We start from the raw sequence: 16,774 nt of genomic DNA on the forward strand, positions 1-16,774 counted from the left end.
CCAGGGGGAGGAGCCCCTGCGAGAAAAGCCCCCCGCCAGAGCCCTTCACAGCCCAGCCTCTCCACCCACATCCACCCTGCTCCTCCCACAGCCCAGCCTCTCCACATCCACCCTGTTCAACCCCCCGATTCCTCCACCCACATCCACCCCGATCCCATCACAGCCCAGTCTCATCATGTGCCCCACGCTCAGATCCCCCACAGCCCAGCCTCTCCACCCTCCCTCCACATCCACCCTGATCCACTCAGAGCCCAGCCTGTCCAGCCCCCATGATCCCCACAGCCCAGTCTCTCCATCGCCCCCACATCCACCTTAATCCCCTCAGAGCCCAACCTCTCCATCCCCATCCACCGACCCCTTCAGAGCCCAGCCTGTCCATCCCCCCACAGTCCAGTTTCTCAATCCCCACCACACACCCAGGTCCCCTCAAAACCCAGCTTCTCCTCTCCCCCCACCACCACCCAGATAAGCAGTACTGAACCCCTCCCTCTTTTACCACACATCTCTACAGTCCTCAGCTCTAAACCAGTTGGAGCAGGACAAAAACAACAGTAAGTGCCTTCCCTGCCCTAGCACAGAAACCTGGTCTCCCTCAGCCCCCACTGGGCCACACTCACTTTAGTGCTTAGGGGAACTTTCACAATATAGTTTTGTCTCCCGTAGCCAGTCACTCCTCCCTCTTCCCCCAAAAGGCCTTTTCCCCCCACCTGTGCCCTGTGTGCTCCAGCACATTGACTCACTCAAAGAACCTGGGTAAAGGGACTGAATAGCCCCCAAATCCTGTCTGATTCATGTACACCAGCTCCTGGTCAATACGTGTGTCTCCCCAGGGGTATCTACATCCACCCACCCCAACACCACAGACCCTTTCACTCACCACAAGCTCTCATCTCCAGGCACCTATTCATCCACTTCTCCTCTCATACGTATTCACCCACCCTCTCATGTATCCACATACATTTCACACACGGGGACCAAACCCACCTTCATTATCCTCCATGGCATGTTTCTGCTTTCTGTGTTCAACAAAGTTCTGACCAATACTTGCCTTCTGCCACTGCTGTACATTGTGCTGGGCAATAGATGTTTGCCACCATCAATCTAAGAGGTGCCTGAATTTCAGAAGTGGTAAATATAATGTAAACGGTAAATGTAAATTAATAGAAAAGATAGACTCCTTTCCTTGAAGGTCTAGAAAAGACACACCAAGCAAATACAGAACAAGACGATACACTAGTAGACACTAATCAACATCCAGAAATGTTTTATTGTACAATGCAACCATGCATAATTGATTTTGTAATAGCTTGAATTAGAAATGAATAAAAATAAGTATGTGATGTAAGTAGTTGAAGATCAACCAAGTGCAAAAATGGGATTTTAGTTATTCAGACAACTGAGAAGTCGGAAATCACAGTAAAAATAACAGGAAGAAGAATGATGTAATTTTTACAAAGGGAACTGTCAAAAACAGACATTTGTGGAGGACGCTGCATGGCACAAGTTTCTCTAAGTCCAAAAACGCTGCTCACATTTTTTTCTTTTACAGATGCATATTCTTTGGAAGATTAAGACCTTGTCTACACTGGGAGTTATTTTGGAATAGCTACTGCAGAGTATTCTGTGCAATAGCTATGCCCATCAAGTTCACAGTGTATAAAATCCTGAAGATTCAGTCCTTTCAGCAGTCCATGCATTCTTCAAGACAGGTTCACATCCTCTAACACGCTCTGCAATTTACTAAATCGGGTGGCCAACCTGTGGCTCCAAAACCACATGCGGCTCCTTGTATAGGCACCAACTCCAGGGCTAGAGCTACAAGCACCAACTTTCCAATGTGCTGGGGGGTGCTCACTGCTCAACCCCTGGCTCTGCCACAGGCCCTGCCCCCACTCCACCCCTTCCCACCCCCTCCCCTGAGCCTGCCATGCCCTCACCCACTCACCCCAGCCTCCTGCATGCCACAAAACAGCTGATCAGGAGGTGTGGGGAGGCGCTGATCAGGGGGCCTGCCGGTGGGCAGGAGGCACTGGGAGCTGGGGGCGGGGGATGATGGGAGGCTGCTGACGTATTACTGTGGCTCTCTGGCAATGTACACTGGTAAATTCTGGCTCCTTCTCCGGCTCAGGTTGGCCACCCCCTGTACTAAATAATAAGAATTTTCCTGGTTCCAGTGTCACTCTTTTTACTGGTGACATCAAATAAGAGAGTACTCTTGCACAAATTTAGTTCCTTTTAGGGTCCTACTAGGTGTTACAGCTAATAAGGACGTTATATTTTAGAAAGCCTGACAGGATCTTCAAGTTAACGGTTCTAAAACAATGACTATGTTAAATATCTAAAAACCCATGAAAGAAAGAAGAAAATGAGATTATCTTGTTTCTAGAGCTCAAGTGTCAGCAGCATTCTTTGCAAAAAACACATTTTTGGATTAACACTTAGGAAAAAAGATATCTGTAAAGCGGTATTTCTATAGTTTTCAAACTGATTCAAAACCAGAATAATCAATTTAACAATGATTTTACAAAGGTATTTGAAAATCTACCTGAACCTATTTAATATTTCTTCCTTATTTAATACTTTATTTAACATCTCACTTCCTTAAATGTGGTTTCTAAAGGAAACACACAGGACCCAATTTAGGAAGGTACTTAAACACCTGCCTACCATATGAGCCCTCGCTTTGACTTCAATATGATTATTCCTGTGCTCAAATGTCTTGCTGAATCAGGGCCTTAGAGCCTGATCCAAAGCTCACAAGACAATTCAAAGACTTCCAGTAACTTACTGGGCTTTGAAACAGGCCCTAAAAAAGGGCCCCTTGAGACACTAGGTAATAAAACGTTAAATGTATTAATACTTTGCTAAGGGTGAATAAGGAAAAAAGCTGACATCAAAATATTTTAAATGTAAACAATATTTTTAAAATGTGATTTATTTATAGATAATTTTTCAATTTTACTAATAATTTACTTGCTCTGTTCCAAAGGCACTCACAAAGACGGTCTATCTCAGTATATTGAAATAGTATCTATCCTAGGTCTGTGAGGACATTTGTACAGATGCAAGGGTTCACCCACACAGAGCTCCTTGCTGGACTGAGGCCTTAATAGCCTATTATACAGTCATTTTTTAGCTTTATACTAGCAAATGTTACATTAATATTCATGGTCAAATTGTTTGACGTCTCATATCTGAAGATTTATTTTTTGCCTCAAGTGACTCCTTGCTGACAAAGTTATGGACGACAGCCAAAAAACCCCTCAGCTAGAAGGTTATGACATGCATTTTACTACTTATGGACCAAATGCTAGAGACCATCTTTTTTGTTACAGTAAAAGTAATCCTCAACAGGTGATATTCACTAATTTTACTGCTGAAGAAAGTGATGCAATTAAGAGGATCGAAAGCTTTAAATGTAGCAAAGTTTTGAAAGTCCTTTCTCTCTGGACTTTAATATTGTTTCACATGCTAATTTCAGCATAAAATTTTCCTTTGATTTTAAGATCTATTGTATTTGAAACAGGTCACTTCAAAAGTAAATGTTTTTTAAATAAGATGACAAGATATGACCTTTGGGGCAAAAATGATATGAGTAAGCTATCAGCTGCTGGCAGATATTATAGTGGTAGCATATTTCTGATATCCTAATTTATGAAGTGGCGATCATCATATGGCTCAGAACAATCGTATTGCTTGTAACAACCATATTGAACAGAAAATTCCAGAAAGTAATTTAAGATTTTATTTCTCTCAAATCATGTAATGAATCTATATGCTTCATCATCTGAATATGATCTCAATGAAGTTTTCACCTCTCCCAATTATTTTATCTAAGTATATTACAGTTACGTAAAAATTCTGAAAAGTGAGCAAAAAGATAAAATATATTGTCAAGAACTTATTTATCATTTGATTTCTACTCTCTGCTCTTTAACCTCATAGAAGATTAGAAATATTTGACTTCACTAGTTTTGTCCTTTCCAATTTATGAAATATTGGAGTAATATTTTCCTCCTACACCCAGTTTTTTTCAGCTCTGCTTCCTTTCCTTCTTTTTGATATCACTGTCACAGACATTGACACAGATCTGGAAATAAATTTTGTCAGTTAATTTATGCTCTGTCTGCTGGCTGGCTATTGGAGCAATAAAACAAAATAATATGAACCTAGTTTTCAAAAGTGTTTGCTTAAACTGCAGAAATGAATGGACATCCGTGCACTGACATGCCATCTGTATATGGAAATTCATGATTTGCACATGTAACTTAGCCAAAAGTTTTGAAAAACTGGCCCTGTAGTTATTTTTCTTTAATCATTTCTTGTACTCAAGTACTTTAAAAAAAAATACAGTGCAGAATACTAAAACAATTTTAAGGTAGATCAAATTTTGGACTTAATCTACTTTTTAGTGAGTGTCTTTTTGAAATAAAAAGTTTTAAAAATATAAAACTTTATTTCATCCTGGCTTTCCTGTAATTTCATTTGTGGAAGTATTCTACCATCCTTGACACTTCTGCCAAAATAGAAGACTTTGACAACTGAAAGTAGGGCAGATACAAACTGCTCATTTTATATGCTGTGTGTTTACTTTAGTATGTCACAGCATATTAAATACATCTGAGATCTTCTAGTATGAAATTCTAAAAAGAAAAATATAAATGCTCATATTTTAAAATGTTTAAAAATTAGATTCTATTTGGTTTAACAATCGGCATATGCCCTGGATAATATGAAAACAAATTAGAGTTACCTTTGAATATTTCTAATGACAAGCAAAGTCTACCGGAATAATAGGTGCGAGTAATTTACTAAATTGGATGTATTTTCTTTTCCTCTAGAGCAAAAACAGAATAAACCAAAATAACTTCATTGTTTATCACAAGACTTTAGTTACTTTTAAAACAAACTGAATATCTTACAGCACACAATGTATTGTATACTTCATGCTCCAATTATAAAATAATTAGTGAAGTGATTTTAGAAGACTACTGTTAATAACTATGATTGCAAGTACTCTGTCAAAAATATCTGCTTGAAAAAAGTGTCTCAGTATTGTCTCCCCCTTAAAAATCTTGCTATCCTGACACTGGTCTGAAAGTATGACAGGATTGCCCGTGCTTGTCCAAATTTTAAAACATTAATGCTTCATATGAGAATATAATTACCAAATTCAGAAATGAAACATTGCTCTAATACAATGCAACATTAAAACAATATATTACTCATTCATATGGTGAGGCACTTTTGCTCGTATATTTACAACGCTTGTAAAATAATAACATCCTAGTCACTTTTACTTGACTGTAGCTCTCTCTTTGTAATTAGGCCTACAAACAATACCACAGTATTCCTGGCAGTTTGATGAATTAGGTGATAAATAAAATCTTTAAAATAATAGTAGTTTGATTCTTGATGATATCATTAGGATATGTATCATCCAATTCCTCATTAGAGACCACCAATTTGAGGTTGCATTGTTGCTATATTTAAACAATGTAAATGTCATCTAATGTAGACTATATCTAATTGGGAAATTAAGCAATTATCCTCTGTTTTACTTCTAAAACTGGAAAAGCAGCATCAACACAATGTATTGATTAATTCAGCAATTTGCAAAATGCTTTGGAATGCAAGGTCAGGGATATCTTTCTAGTTAATCCTGAACAGTTAAACTTTCCAACATTTTACTTAGTTGGCAAAGTCCACTGCTTTAAATGCAGTTAGGTTTGTTTCAGTAACCCTTTTTATAAAAAGGATAACATATCCGTGAGCTAATGCTTATAGAGTAAAACCAGTTGAGAACTGCCAATGCCCACTCCTTCTAACTTCCCCCCATCTCATAACTTCAGGAGCTTGGGTGTTACATGCAGCGCCATGAAGGCTGTAAATTATGGATATTTGACTTTTTTTCTTCATGTCAAACTAGCTAAATGTTACATCATAAAGACACTTCTCCAGTAACAATTTTAAATGCTTATTACAGCTTGAGGTAGACTGATTTCGAAGCAAAGCTCTTCTACACCTTGATTCGCTCATGACCGACTTCCTTTTGGACCCTCCTCCTCGGAAAAAGCTTTCGTTTAAGTGCAATTAGCTGAAAGGTTAAAAAAATAATTAATATTTAGTTTTCCCAAACATCAAAGGGGAACAGGTCATCAAATTTTCTTCCCACAAACCCCATAAAACCTTGACCATTTCATAGCAATCAAGTATAAAAGACTATACCCTCAATTTTTTCACTACACAAGAGGAAGGGAGCAATTACTCAAACTCTCTTCTATTAGGCTTAGGTGTCTCTATTAGATTTGTCAATGTCTGGGTCAAGAACACTCGAACAATAGTGAGTGATTATTTCCAAGACTTCTAATATACTAAATCTGAAAGTGCATATTTTAACTAGCTTAATAAAATAACTGGGCACAATTAATTACAAGAGGATTACCACAAATCTGTCTGTACTTAAATATAAAATTTAGAGCTTTAGTCCTTTCACTAAATTAATTATACCTTCGAAGCCAAGTTTTTATACAGCAGGAGTTTCCAGTAGCTAAAAAAGCTGCAAACTGGGAGAGTTGGGGAGGGGCAGCACACACAAGAGCTGTAGGTGACTTTTTTTTAATAGGACTAAATAAAAATATAATGGGCAAGTTTTCAAAAATCACACTTTCCTCATCAGATCATGGAAAGAGTGAACAAGATTAACATAGCAGCATAGAACAGATACACAGGAAAAGAAATTGGACAACAGCATGGTTCATTTATTTTTTTCCATCAAATACAAACACTACAATAGAAATAAGGTTTATCAACAGGAAACGTAACAGGCAAACATAATTTTCAGTGATAAGTTTGTTATCTAAGGCCCTGATCCTGCAAACAAAAATATGTGATTAGTTCCACTGACTATGTTTGAGTTCAAAGGGACTACCCATGTGCATAAAATAATTCTCATGCCTAAGGGTTTGGCGAACTGGAGACATTTTCTTTTGGGACCTAGTCCAAAGTCCATTGAAGTCAACAGGAGTCTTTCTAATGACTTCTTCAGTGGGCTTTGGATCAGATGCTTTCTGCCCTAAGTTGGATACTGTCTGGACCAGCTGATCAGTATTTAATCAATTTTTCCTAGTGTTATCTTACTTTGCTTTTGATTGATAGAAATATTTACAGGCTAGGATTTTCCAAAATGACTGGTGATTTTGAGGACCCAAACTGACACACCCTAAATGGACCTGATTTTCAAAAGGTGCTCAGCACCCACCCTTTGAAAGTCAGGATCCTTTAAGGACTCGCAAGTAAGTCACCTGAAAAATGAGACACCCCATAATCACGAATCACTTCTGAAAACTTTGGTCAAAGTGTCTTCCTTCCTTTATTGTTCCAAAACTTCTTTACTACATGTGTTTTATATGCCACGAAACAGTACTTCAGCTATTGCTCAAAACCCCTAAAAAAATTAATTCATTTTATAGAGACGACACTGTATACTACTAAAGTTGTGTATTTGGATGAAACTGTAACTTTTACCTGTTCAGCAAAAAATGAGATGACTGTAAACACAATCAATGTCACTAACACACAATGAGTCCAAAATTTTAGCTTGTCTCTGTATGCTCTCCTGTACAAAAATGGAAACAGAGTTTTATATATTAATGTTTGTACCTTTGCACTGACATATCATAAAGTTCCTAACATTCCATTGAGTAAAAATATCCAGATAAAAAAAAAAAATATGCACTATTGTGTAACAATTTACCCCTATATAACTTGGTTTAAAAAGCAAAATGGTTATTTGTAAGGTACATCATAAGGTCTGCACATATTTATCATAACAAATCTTTTCAGTTCCAGTGAACTGTTTTAGTAGCATGCTGGAACAGCTCTTGGGCCCACTCCACAGTATATAGTTTCAAATGTAAGGCCACTGTGTTTAAACATGGTTTAAACTCAATTGTAGCTAAAACTGGATTTCTAACAACATTTCATCATGCTCTAAACCAAGTGTTTTTCAACACTGGGTTCTCAGAATGTGCTAAAGGGTCACATGTGAGGCCTGCGGAGGGGGAAATTCGGGAGAGAGAAGCAATGTGGAAGGCCCTGGGGAGGCAGCTGCAGAGCCTGTCCAGCACTCACCCCTCAGCAGCTGCTCTATACATTGAGTTAGATGCTGATACAACACAATAGCTCACACAGAATGTGGAAGAGAATCTGTAAAATTTACCATTCCTGAAGCTCATGCATATGAAGGAAGCGGTTCCGATATTCTCTTGGCAGCTCAAACTGAGACGGTATGGGAAACATTGATTCATAAAAATCCCGAAGCACTGCCTTCACTGTCTGAGCATCCTTATGATTGTGATCAATGTTGTCATTTAGGCAAACAAATTTTCTAGAAAAACGAAGAGTCAATATTAGGATATTTCTTTTAGTATGATAACAAAGCTATTTGCAAACTGTATTTTTGGTGGACATAGATATACTCGAATACAGGTAACAGCACTCCTTATCTTTGCATTTATCTGATTAATTTTCCAGGTGTTAGGAGTCAAGGCCTTCCTCATCCACTGAGCACATAGGGTGGCAAGAAGTCCCAATATCTGTTGTACCTAACACATATTACATTTGCATCTGTCCTGTACCATGTGTCTGTGTGCACCACTGCCCTCTAATGGAATTAATAGCAGATGTTTAAGAGTGAGTCATCTCACAGCCCTCTGTTGATTATAAAGATCACAGAGAACAGAAGCCCCAAATTACAACACTAGCAAGATAGTTTCATGGGTCACTTATAATTCATGTTATTTTCTCAATATTATAAATGATAGATTGATTTGCATTGTATTAGGTGCTGCAGCACAATACTAATAGTTAAACCATTTATATTGCATTTTTCAGAGGCTCTCATGTGAAGCAATGGAAGGTAATAGTTTTACTGAGGGCAAAATTTGGCCCGAATAACCTTTACTGGTAATGACGACACATAAGCCAGACAGAACATAACTTGACTTACAGACCCCAGGCTGAGCTTAAAGGTTTGGTAGTCAGAAAAAACTCCCACACTTTTACTGGTAAACTGTGTAGCTCAAAATCTCATCTCTCTCACCAACAGAAGTTGGTCCAGTAAAAGATATTACCTCACACACCTTGTCTCTAGAATGTATATGAAAATCACCAATAAACCAGGATCCCCACAATGCCTCTTGTATAGAGTCCAAATAGAAAGACATTGAGATCTAGGTAGTGCTATTTGTTGTAAATGAAGCAGCATATAGTCTGCCTGACAGCTGTGTATCCTTGGCCACTCTGAGGTGGTGTTTGGCAGCAAAATGTCCTTTCCTACATATGGGCAAGGTTTTGTGCCCTATTTATATTGCAAGACAAGAGAGCCTTACTTTTTCCCCAGAGAAAGAAATCATATCTGGTAACATATGCCTGGTAACTGCTAACCTTTGTGAAGAAATGGGCTCAGTCAGCTGCTGTACAGTATAATGTGTCCTTTCAAATAGCGGAGAAAATAATATTTTGCATGTATTTAGCACCTGGCCTTCCAAAAGATCTAAAAATGGTTCACCAGCTACCTATGTAAAGCTTAACTGTCACCATGCTACTCTCTCTGGGGTGACGGACACAGTCTACCTAGATCTTTATATTCTGCCCATTACCTTAGAATCTGTGTGGCAACCAGGACAACTGGCACACATTGCTCTACACAACAGTGTGCAGAAGAGATATTTTGTCTTAGTAGAATTAAGTAAATCAAATGGATTTTTAATATCCAAAAAGAACAGAAAGCACCTCAGTTTTCAAGGTTTTGTCCAACAGACTGTCGGACAGGAAACAATGGAATTTTATTCATTTTCTTCACAAGATGGAAAGACTAGTTCAATTCTTTCAGGATTTGAAAGGGCAGGTCCAATAGTTCTGGGTATTCCAAAACTGATGCCTAGACCACAAAGCTCTCCCTTGCTTGGAGCACTTAGTAAAAACCTTTTACATGGATCAGTAAATAAGCAAAAAATAATACTCTGAAGTCATCAGATGAAAAGCACTGGATAAGGCTTTACAAAGTTGGGAAAGCATTATCACATTTTACACCTGAGGAAAGAAGGACAAGGAGAAGTTAAGTGAGTTGCCCAAGCTCCCACACTGAATCAGTGGACAAGCTGCGACTACAACTCAATTCTTTTGACTCTGCATATCCTACTCTAATATAGAATGCCGTCTGCAAGATACTCCAGAACTGTAAGAGCAAAGGGGGAACTCTAGGTTAAGATTCAGCATTTCTATTTTCTTTCCACTCCTTGCAGAGTTAACTATAATTGAAGGTACATCTACACAGCGAGCAGCAACCCGTAACAGGGACTCTCAGAGCGCTGGCTCACAAGGCTCATGCTATGGTGCTACAAATAGCTGAGTAGACGTTGCGGCTCCGGCTGGAGTTTGGGCTTTGAAGCCCATCTTCCTCTCTAGGCTTCAGAGTCCAAGCTCCAGCCAGAGCTGGAGCATCTACATAGCTATTTGTATCGCCATAGTGCAAGCCTGAGTCTGTCAACCAGGGCTCAGAGACTCGCTGCCACAGGCTGTGTAGAAATATCCTGAGACGGTAGGTAGGTGGGGCAGAACATTTGACACTGTATACAAAGTAAATCAGCACGCTGATTTGGTAACAAAGGATCTTTCAAAAATGTTTAGACAAATGCCTACATACTGTAATGTTCAATGTTCAAATGTTTCATATATCATTTAAATATTATATGTACAAAACAGATCACAAAGTGGCCAATTCTTTAAAGCCTGTGATATGATGTTTGTGATCTGTAGAATCCTATTCAAGATTAAACTCTCAGCAGCAGCTGCTGAAGTTTTCTGCAAATTTCCATTGGTTTTATAAATATAAAAATTTAGCAGTGGTTAATGAAAAAGTCAGATACACAAGTTATTCTGCATGACCGCATGAAAGTTCTTCACAATTTTCATCATGTTTTTTAGAATATTCAACACTTCTAGTTCATTACAAATATGAAAATTATGTGGCAGAAAAAGTAGGGAGTGAAAATAAGTTGCAGTGCTAGTGACAGAATAGTGTTTATTTATGATTAAGACTGCAACCTGATGTTTAAAAAGTAATTTTTACTCACAATTGCCTTACACCTAATAAATATTAGTAAAAGCACCCTATAAAATGAGATGTTTGAAGCTGTCTCAAGGGAAAATAAAGCAATCTCAAAACATAGAAAACAATTAATGTGTACCTGGGATTTTTTCTTATATCATCTAGCTGGCCAACTACATGAGAAACGTTGGTGCGGATCATTTTGAAAGCAATTTCTTCTTCTCCCATGATTTCAAACCTTAGTATTATTAAAACAATTTTTAGATTAGCATAACAGCATGAGTCAGGCATTATGAACATGACATTCTACAAATTAAATGTCTTATCACTGCACTGCTCTACATCTGATTATCCTTTCCCCCCGCCCAGAGTTGTTTAAAATTTGGTTCATCTCTCAATATATTTACTCAAGGAAGCTAACTCACTACAACTGGTGCTCTTACACAAAATCTCTTTTCTGTACATTTTAAAAAAAAATTGTTATTAACCTGTTGGAAAATTAAGACCTGAATTCTCATACTCACATTGGTTAACTAGTGATCTCAAAGGAAGAATGTTAATGAGACTTCCTGTAAACTATGTAAGCCTCTACTATTTACAAAGTATGCTTCATTATGTTTGTATCACATATTCTTAAAACCAATCTCTCTCAATCCCTCCCCTGCCCCTTCACTCCCCACTCTGAAAGTCTGAAGAGAAAAAAAAGAAGTATTTTAATTAGAGAGGACTATAATTAGGATTAGGATAAAACTCTAATCTTACGACCAATTCCTGAAAAGATTCACACATCTGTTTAACTTGACAAAGGTGCATAAGTCTTTGCGAGATGTGGGCCTTACAATTAAATGCAATAAATTACAAATATTGACAAAGCAGTAGATGTATGAAGTGTAAAGTCTCGGAAAGAAATCTATAGGCTAAAAGTACCTTTGATGCCATGTTTAACTGTCCCACAAAAGTTGCCATTCCTTTTTTCAAGCTGCCCCATATGTATGGAACATTTTTCTTATTTTGTCAGGCCTGGCCACTACCACCTCCTCATTTAAATCCCTCCTTTTAACAATGTCCACAACACCAAGTAAGCCAATTACAATCACTGTATCTTATATTAAAAATTAATAAAACCACCAAGATGAGCCTTAAACTGAGTAACATAATTTAAGTGAAATCTCTCCACTGTATTATCCCCTGAATGCATCCGATGAAGTGAGCTGTAGCTCACAAAAGCTTATGCTCAAATAAATTTGTTAGTCTCTAAGGTGCCACAAGTACTCCTTTTCTTTTTGCGAATACAGACTAACACGGCTGCTACTCTGAAACCTATAATTAATTATATTGTGCCTCATCTTTCCTTGCCTCATTCCCTCCCTATTGTGTTTGTCACCTCATCTGTTGTGCCGTGTCTAAAATCAGACTGTAAGCTCTTTGGGGCAGTGGCCTGTTTATGATCTCTGCCAAGCATTTAGGGCACTTTGAGATGTCATTAAATAAATAAATGGCCAAGTCCTGGATCAAGCAGCATCTGTGACCCAAAGCCTTCAGCAGTTCTATAATACAGTAGAACCTCAGCATTATGAACACCTCGGGAACGGAGGTTGTTCTTAACTCTGAAATGTTCACACCTCTGAACAAAACGTTATGGTTGTTCTTTCAAAAGTTTACAACTGAAAATTGACTTAATACAGCTGTACTATGCTAAGAAAAATGCTGCTTTTAAGCATCTTAATTTAAATGAAACAAGCACAGAAACAGTTTCCTTACCTTGTCAAATTTTCTTTTTAAACTTTCCCTTTATTTTTTAGTAGTTTAAATTTAACACAGTACTGTATTGTATTTGTTTTTTGTGTGGCTCAGCTGCTGCCTGATTGCATACCTCCAATTCCAAATGAGGTGTGTGGTTGACTGGTCAGTTCATAACTTTTAGATTCTACAGTACTGCTAGATTCTGTAGCCACTTAGGCAATGGGAGACAAGTTTCAGTGGCCTCCCAAACAGCTCTCCCACCTTGGAAGAGGAGTCTGATTGTCGAGCCCATCTGGCATATGTGGCATTGTGGAAATGAGATCATGAGTTCCATCTCGGCTGAAGGGCCACCAAAGAAACTAAACAGGCTGTGCGGCTAGTCATTTTCCCTGGCTATTAGATCTGACAGAGCTCTGAGCTCAAGAGCTTAGACAGATTCCCAGCACACACAGGGCAGGACAACAATGACCCCTCCCTAAACCAACAGAAGAATCCCATTCTCAACACACCTATTTCCTTGCAAGAAATGCACAAGGCAGCTAGGGCTACAGTAGCTTTCCTTTCCCCAGCAGAATGAGGAAATATGAGACTGGGATCCCCTCTCAAGCAGATTAACATATACCACAGGCAAAGCAGAGGAAGATTCCTTCTGCACCTTTTTATGCCAGCAGTCCTTAGTATCAGTCTGTGCTGCATGCAGTTAATTTACATAGCCATCTGGAGCTATTGTACTCCTTACAGTTACATAAACTAGGGTCAGGATTTGGCCCAAGGAAAGGAATTGAGGCAAAATAATAGTGATCATTCTCTGAAATACATGCAATATGAAAAACGTTTAGGCTACCAAAAGTATATTATCACTGAAATTAAAAAATAACATATCCTTTTTGGTGGTGAAACATAAAACATAAGTAGTTATCTCAGCATCGCATTAATAATTCCTAAAAGCCTAGTGCCACAAAAACTGAAATCTAAAAAGCAACCAACATTTGAAGATTGGAGCCTTGGCCACCAGGAAAAGAGTTGAATGCTGTAACAGAAATACCCAAGAAAAATTCTCAGAGATTCTCAGATGCTTTCCTGGAAGTATCTAAATGATACTATTAAATGCATCGGACTCCCCCTCCAGCCATCTCCCCCTCTGCCCACTTCCTTCCCTCTTCTTTTCTTTCCCCCTCCTCTGAAGTTTGCTTCAGTTCTTTATCTTATTCTAATAAATTTTCTTCTTCAATTTCTCTGTACATAAAATAAGGATAAGGCCAAATAAGATTTAAAACTATTTGGATTTGTATAAACAATTTTTGTCTGTTTGTAAACTGTGTAATACAAATATAAATTAGTTATTTTAAACATTCCTTTTACATATAATTAAATGTCTCCAGTATGGTAAAGGTTAGGTAGCAAATGGTTAACACATTATTAGAAGTTTATGTATAATTTGTTATGTTTCATTTGTGTATGTATAAAAATAAAGAAATAAAATTTAATAAAAAGCTAACAGAAAAAAAATAAGTAGTTATTAATTCTGTTTTTATTTCTGTTCAAGTACCACTAATAGGAAGCTTTGGATTAAATTTATTTTAACATGTACAGTGCAGTCTATGATCAATTATGCATTTTCACCTCTCATCTTATTACTATGTGTTTACAAATATTATACAAACAATTATAAAAAATAAAAATAATATAACATACCTATATTTGTTTTTGTCCTTGTATGCCTTACGAATTCTGTCAGTCACAGGTTTACAGTTAGTTACCAGATTTTTAGTCACTGGAGGCTGTAAGAAAATACAACTGGGGTAAACAACATCCTTGCATAACTGCTCTATAAACTATATTATTAAAAGTCTCCTGGAAAGAAATGCATTATAAAAAGAACAGAGTTCTACAATCTCCAGAGAACTATACAAAACTTTGCTCCTAGGATGAAAATGAGAAACAATCAGTTTGGTTAGAAAAAGAAGGGACATTGGTGCATTCTAATATTAGTATTTGTTATATTTTCTTTTTACAAAAAGAAAAGGAGTACTTGTGGCACCTTAGAGACTAACCAATTTATCTGAGCATAAGGTTTCATGAGCTACAGCTCGCTTCATCAGTTGCATCCGATGAAGTGAGCTGTAGCTCACGAAAGCTTATGCTCAAATAAATTTGTTAGTCTCTAAGGTGCCACAAGTACTCCTTTTCTTTTTGCGAATACAGACTAACACGGCTGCTACTCTGAAAACTTTCTATTTAGCTTCTGCATTCCATCTCTAATACAATATTCACTAGTTGAAGCAGGTTGGACAGCTGATTTTGGCATTCCTGATGCAAGCCAGTCAATGCCAACTAGTAAAATTGGTCAGGCAAGCGCTAAAGAACAGCTGATGGGTATTAAGCTTATTATTCCTAGTCTGAACTATGTGGAAACAACAATTCTGGGAACCAAATCTCTATTCCCAAGGGAAGTTTTCTACAGTGCTACATTGATTCCTACAAATTTAGCCCTTGCAACCCAGAAAAGTAAAAATAAATTCTGCCTCTGTGCTAAAAACAAACACTGTTATGTCACTATTTGAAGTGGACTTAGAAATGATAATGTTAGTACTCATGATTAGTGCTTAGATTAGTGACAGTTTATTAGCACTCCAAAGAGATTAAAATAATTTAAAATTGTTCCTAACTATTCAGACTTACTTTTAACTCTATCCCAAGTAAAGTTTATTGCCTCTCCTCAAAGTTTCACTTTACTGACAAACCTAGACTGAACCATTGCATAGTTTTGCAAACTTCACTCAGATGATCACAAAGGTGTGAATACCACAAAAGACAATGAGGTAATCTGGACTGCAACGTGTTGAATATCTGGAGTTTTCCCAAATACACATTTACATTTCATCAGACCAGGTTGATGCGGTTGATCAGTATTCCGATTCTTGCTGAAGAAACAACTGCCAAGAACCAGCTCCTTTAGGACAGCCTGGTCCCCTTGGTACATAAATTCATGTATTTTAAAGGACTGTCATTGGAAGTAATTGTTCTGTGCTCCATGATTTTCTCTGCCTAACAAGTTCATTTCTGAGTACAATGTACCACAAAGTATTGGTTTGAACCTATAAAGCCCAATTTAGCAAAGCACTAGAGTACATTTTTCAAAAGCAACCTAATGACTTCATAACCTAATGGCATATCTACACTACAAAACTTCTGCCAGCATCATTATGTCAGTCAAGGGTGTGAAGAGGTGTGATCACTGTCCTACATAGCTGTGCCAAAAAAAGCCTCTAGTATAGATCAGCTTATATGGGCAAACTACAATTTTATTGGCATACGTCATTTAACAAAGGGGTATGGAATAAACACCAGCAAAAGATGAATTCACACTAGAAGCACTTTGCCATTATAGTACACTAGTACACCTAACCAGCAAAGCAAGTAGACATGGCCCAAGTCCCATTTTCAAAAGTGATTTAGGCACTGGAAGCCTAAACCACATTAAAAGTCAATTGGAGTTACTCAAAAGTATCAGAATTATGAGGAAAGCATCTCAAGACTAGGTACACACAGAGCTAATCTCTTCACCAAATTGGAGAAATTCCAGATCAACACTTGCCTAGTGCCATCAAAACCCTCAGATAAATGAGGACAGTGCATATTGCCTCTCTGGTTTAACATGCTGAACTACATTTCACGTTTTGAAAAAAGGACAACCTTATTAATGTCACGTATGTGAAAATTTGCATTCTTTACTTTTGTGGAGAATATTTCTTGACCTTAACAACTAGAAGTGTGGTTTATAACAGTTTTATACCTAACATAAGAAATCTGCATACATGCTATATTTTTTGTGAATTATTCTTAAAATTGCGCAGGGAAAACAATGAATTCAGTAGATACAAGCTCAGGAAATGAGACAAAATGTACATCTTTTAG

The 16,774-nt window shown here is 37.7% G+C and overlaps 1 protein-coding gene across 4 annotated transcripts in view; it reads right to left on the reverse strand.

The window, feature by feature from the left end:
* Window positions 1–3,731: 3,731 nt before the first annotated feature.
* The window catches only part of GNPTAB (N-acetylglucosamine-1-phosphate transferase subunits alpha and beta), a 67,118-nt gene continuing 54,075 nt past the window's right edge, over window positions 3,732–16,774 (reverse strand). For all 4 annotated transcript variants that reach the window (XM_084617264.1, XM_084617265.1, XM_084617263.1 and 1 more), the window contains 5 exons: window positions 14,552–14,637; window positions 11,253–11,351; window positions 8,222–8,389; window positions 7,528–7,618; window positions 3,732–6,097 (listed from right to left, as the gene is read on the reverse strand). In XM_084617264.1, the coding sequence (XP_084473390.1) occupies window positions 6,020–6,097; window positions 7,528–7,618; window positions 8,222–8,389; window positions 11,253–11,351; window positions 14,552–14,637 (522 nt within the window). In that variant the 3' untranslated portion in view covers window positions 3,732–6,019. The remainder of the gene's footprint in view (window positions 6,098–7,527; window positions 7,619–8,221; window positions 8,390–11,252; window positions 11,352–14,551; window positions 14,638–16,774) is intronic.

The sequence above is a fragment of the Lepidochelys olivacea genome (genome assembly GCF_965140295.1).
Source record: "Lepidochelys olivacea isolate rLepOli2 genome assembly, chromosome: 1".
In the NCBI taxonomy this organism is placed as follows: Eukaryota; Metazoa; Chordata; order Testudines; family Cheloniidae; genus Lepidochelys; species Lepidochelys olivacea.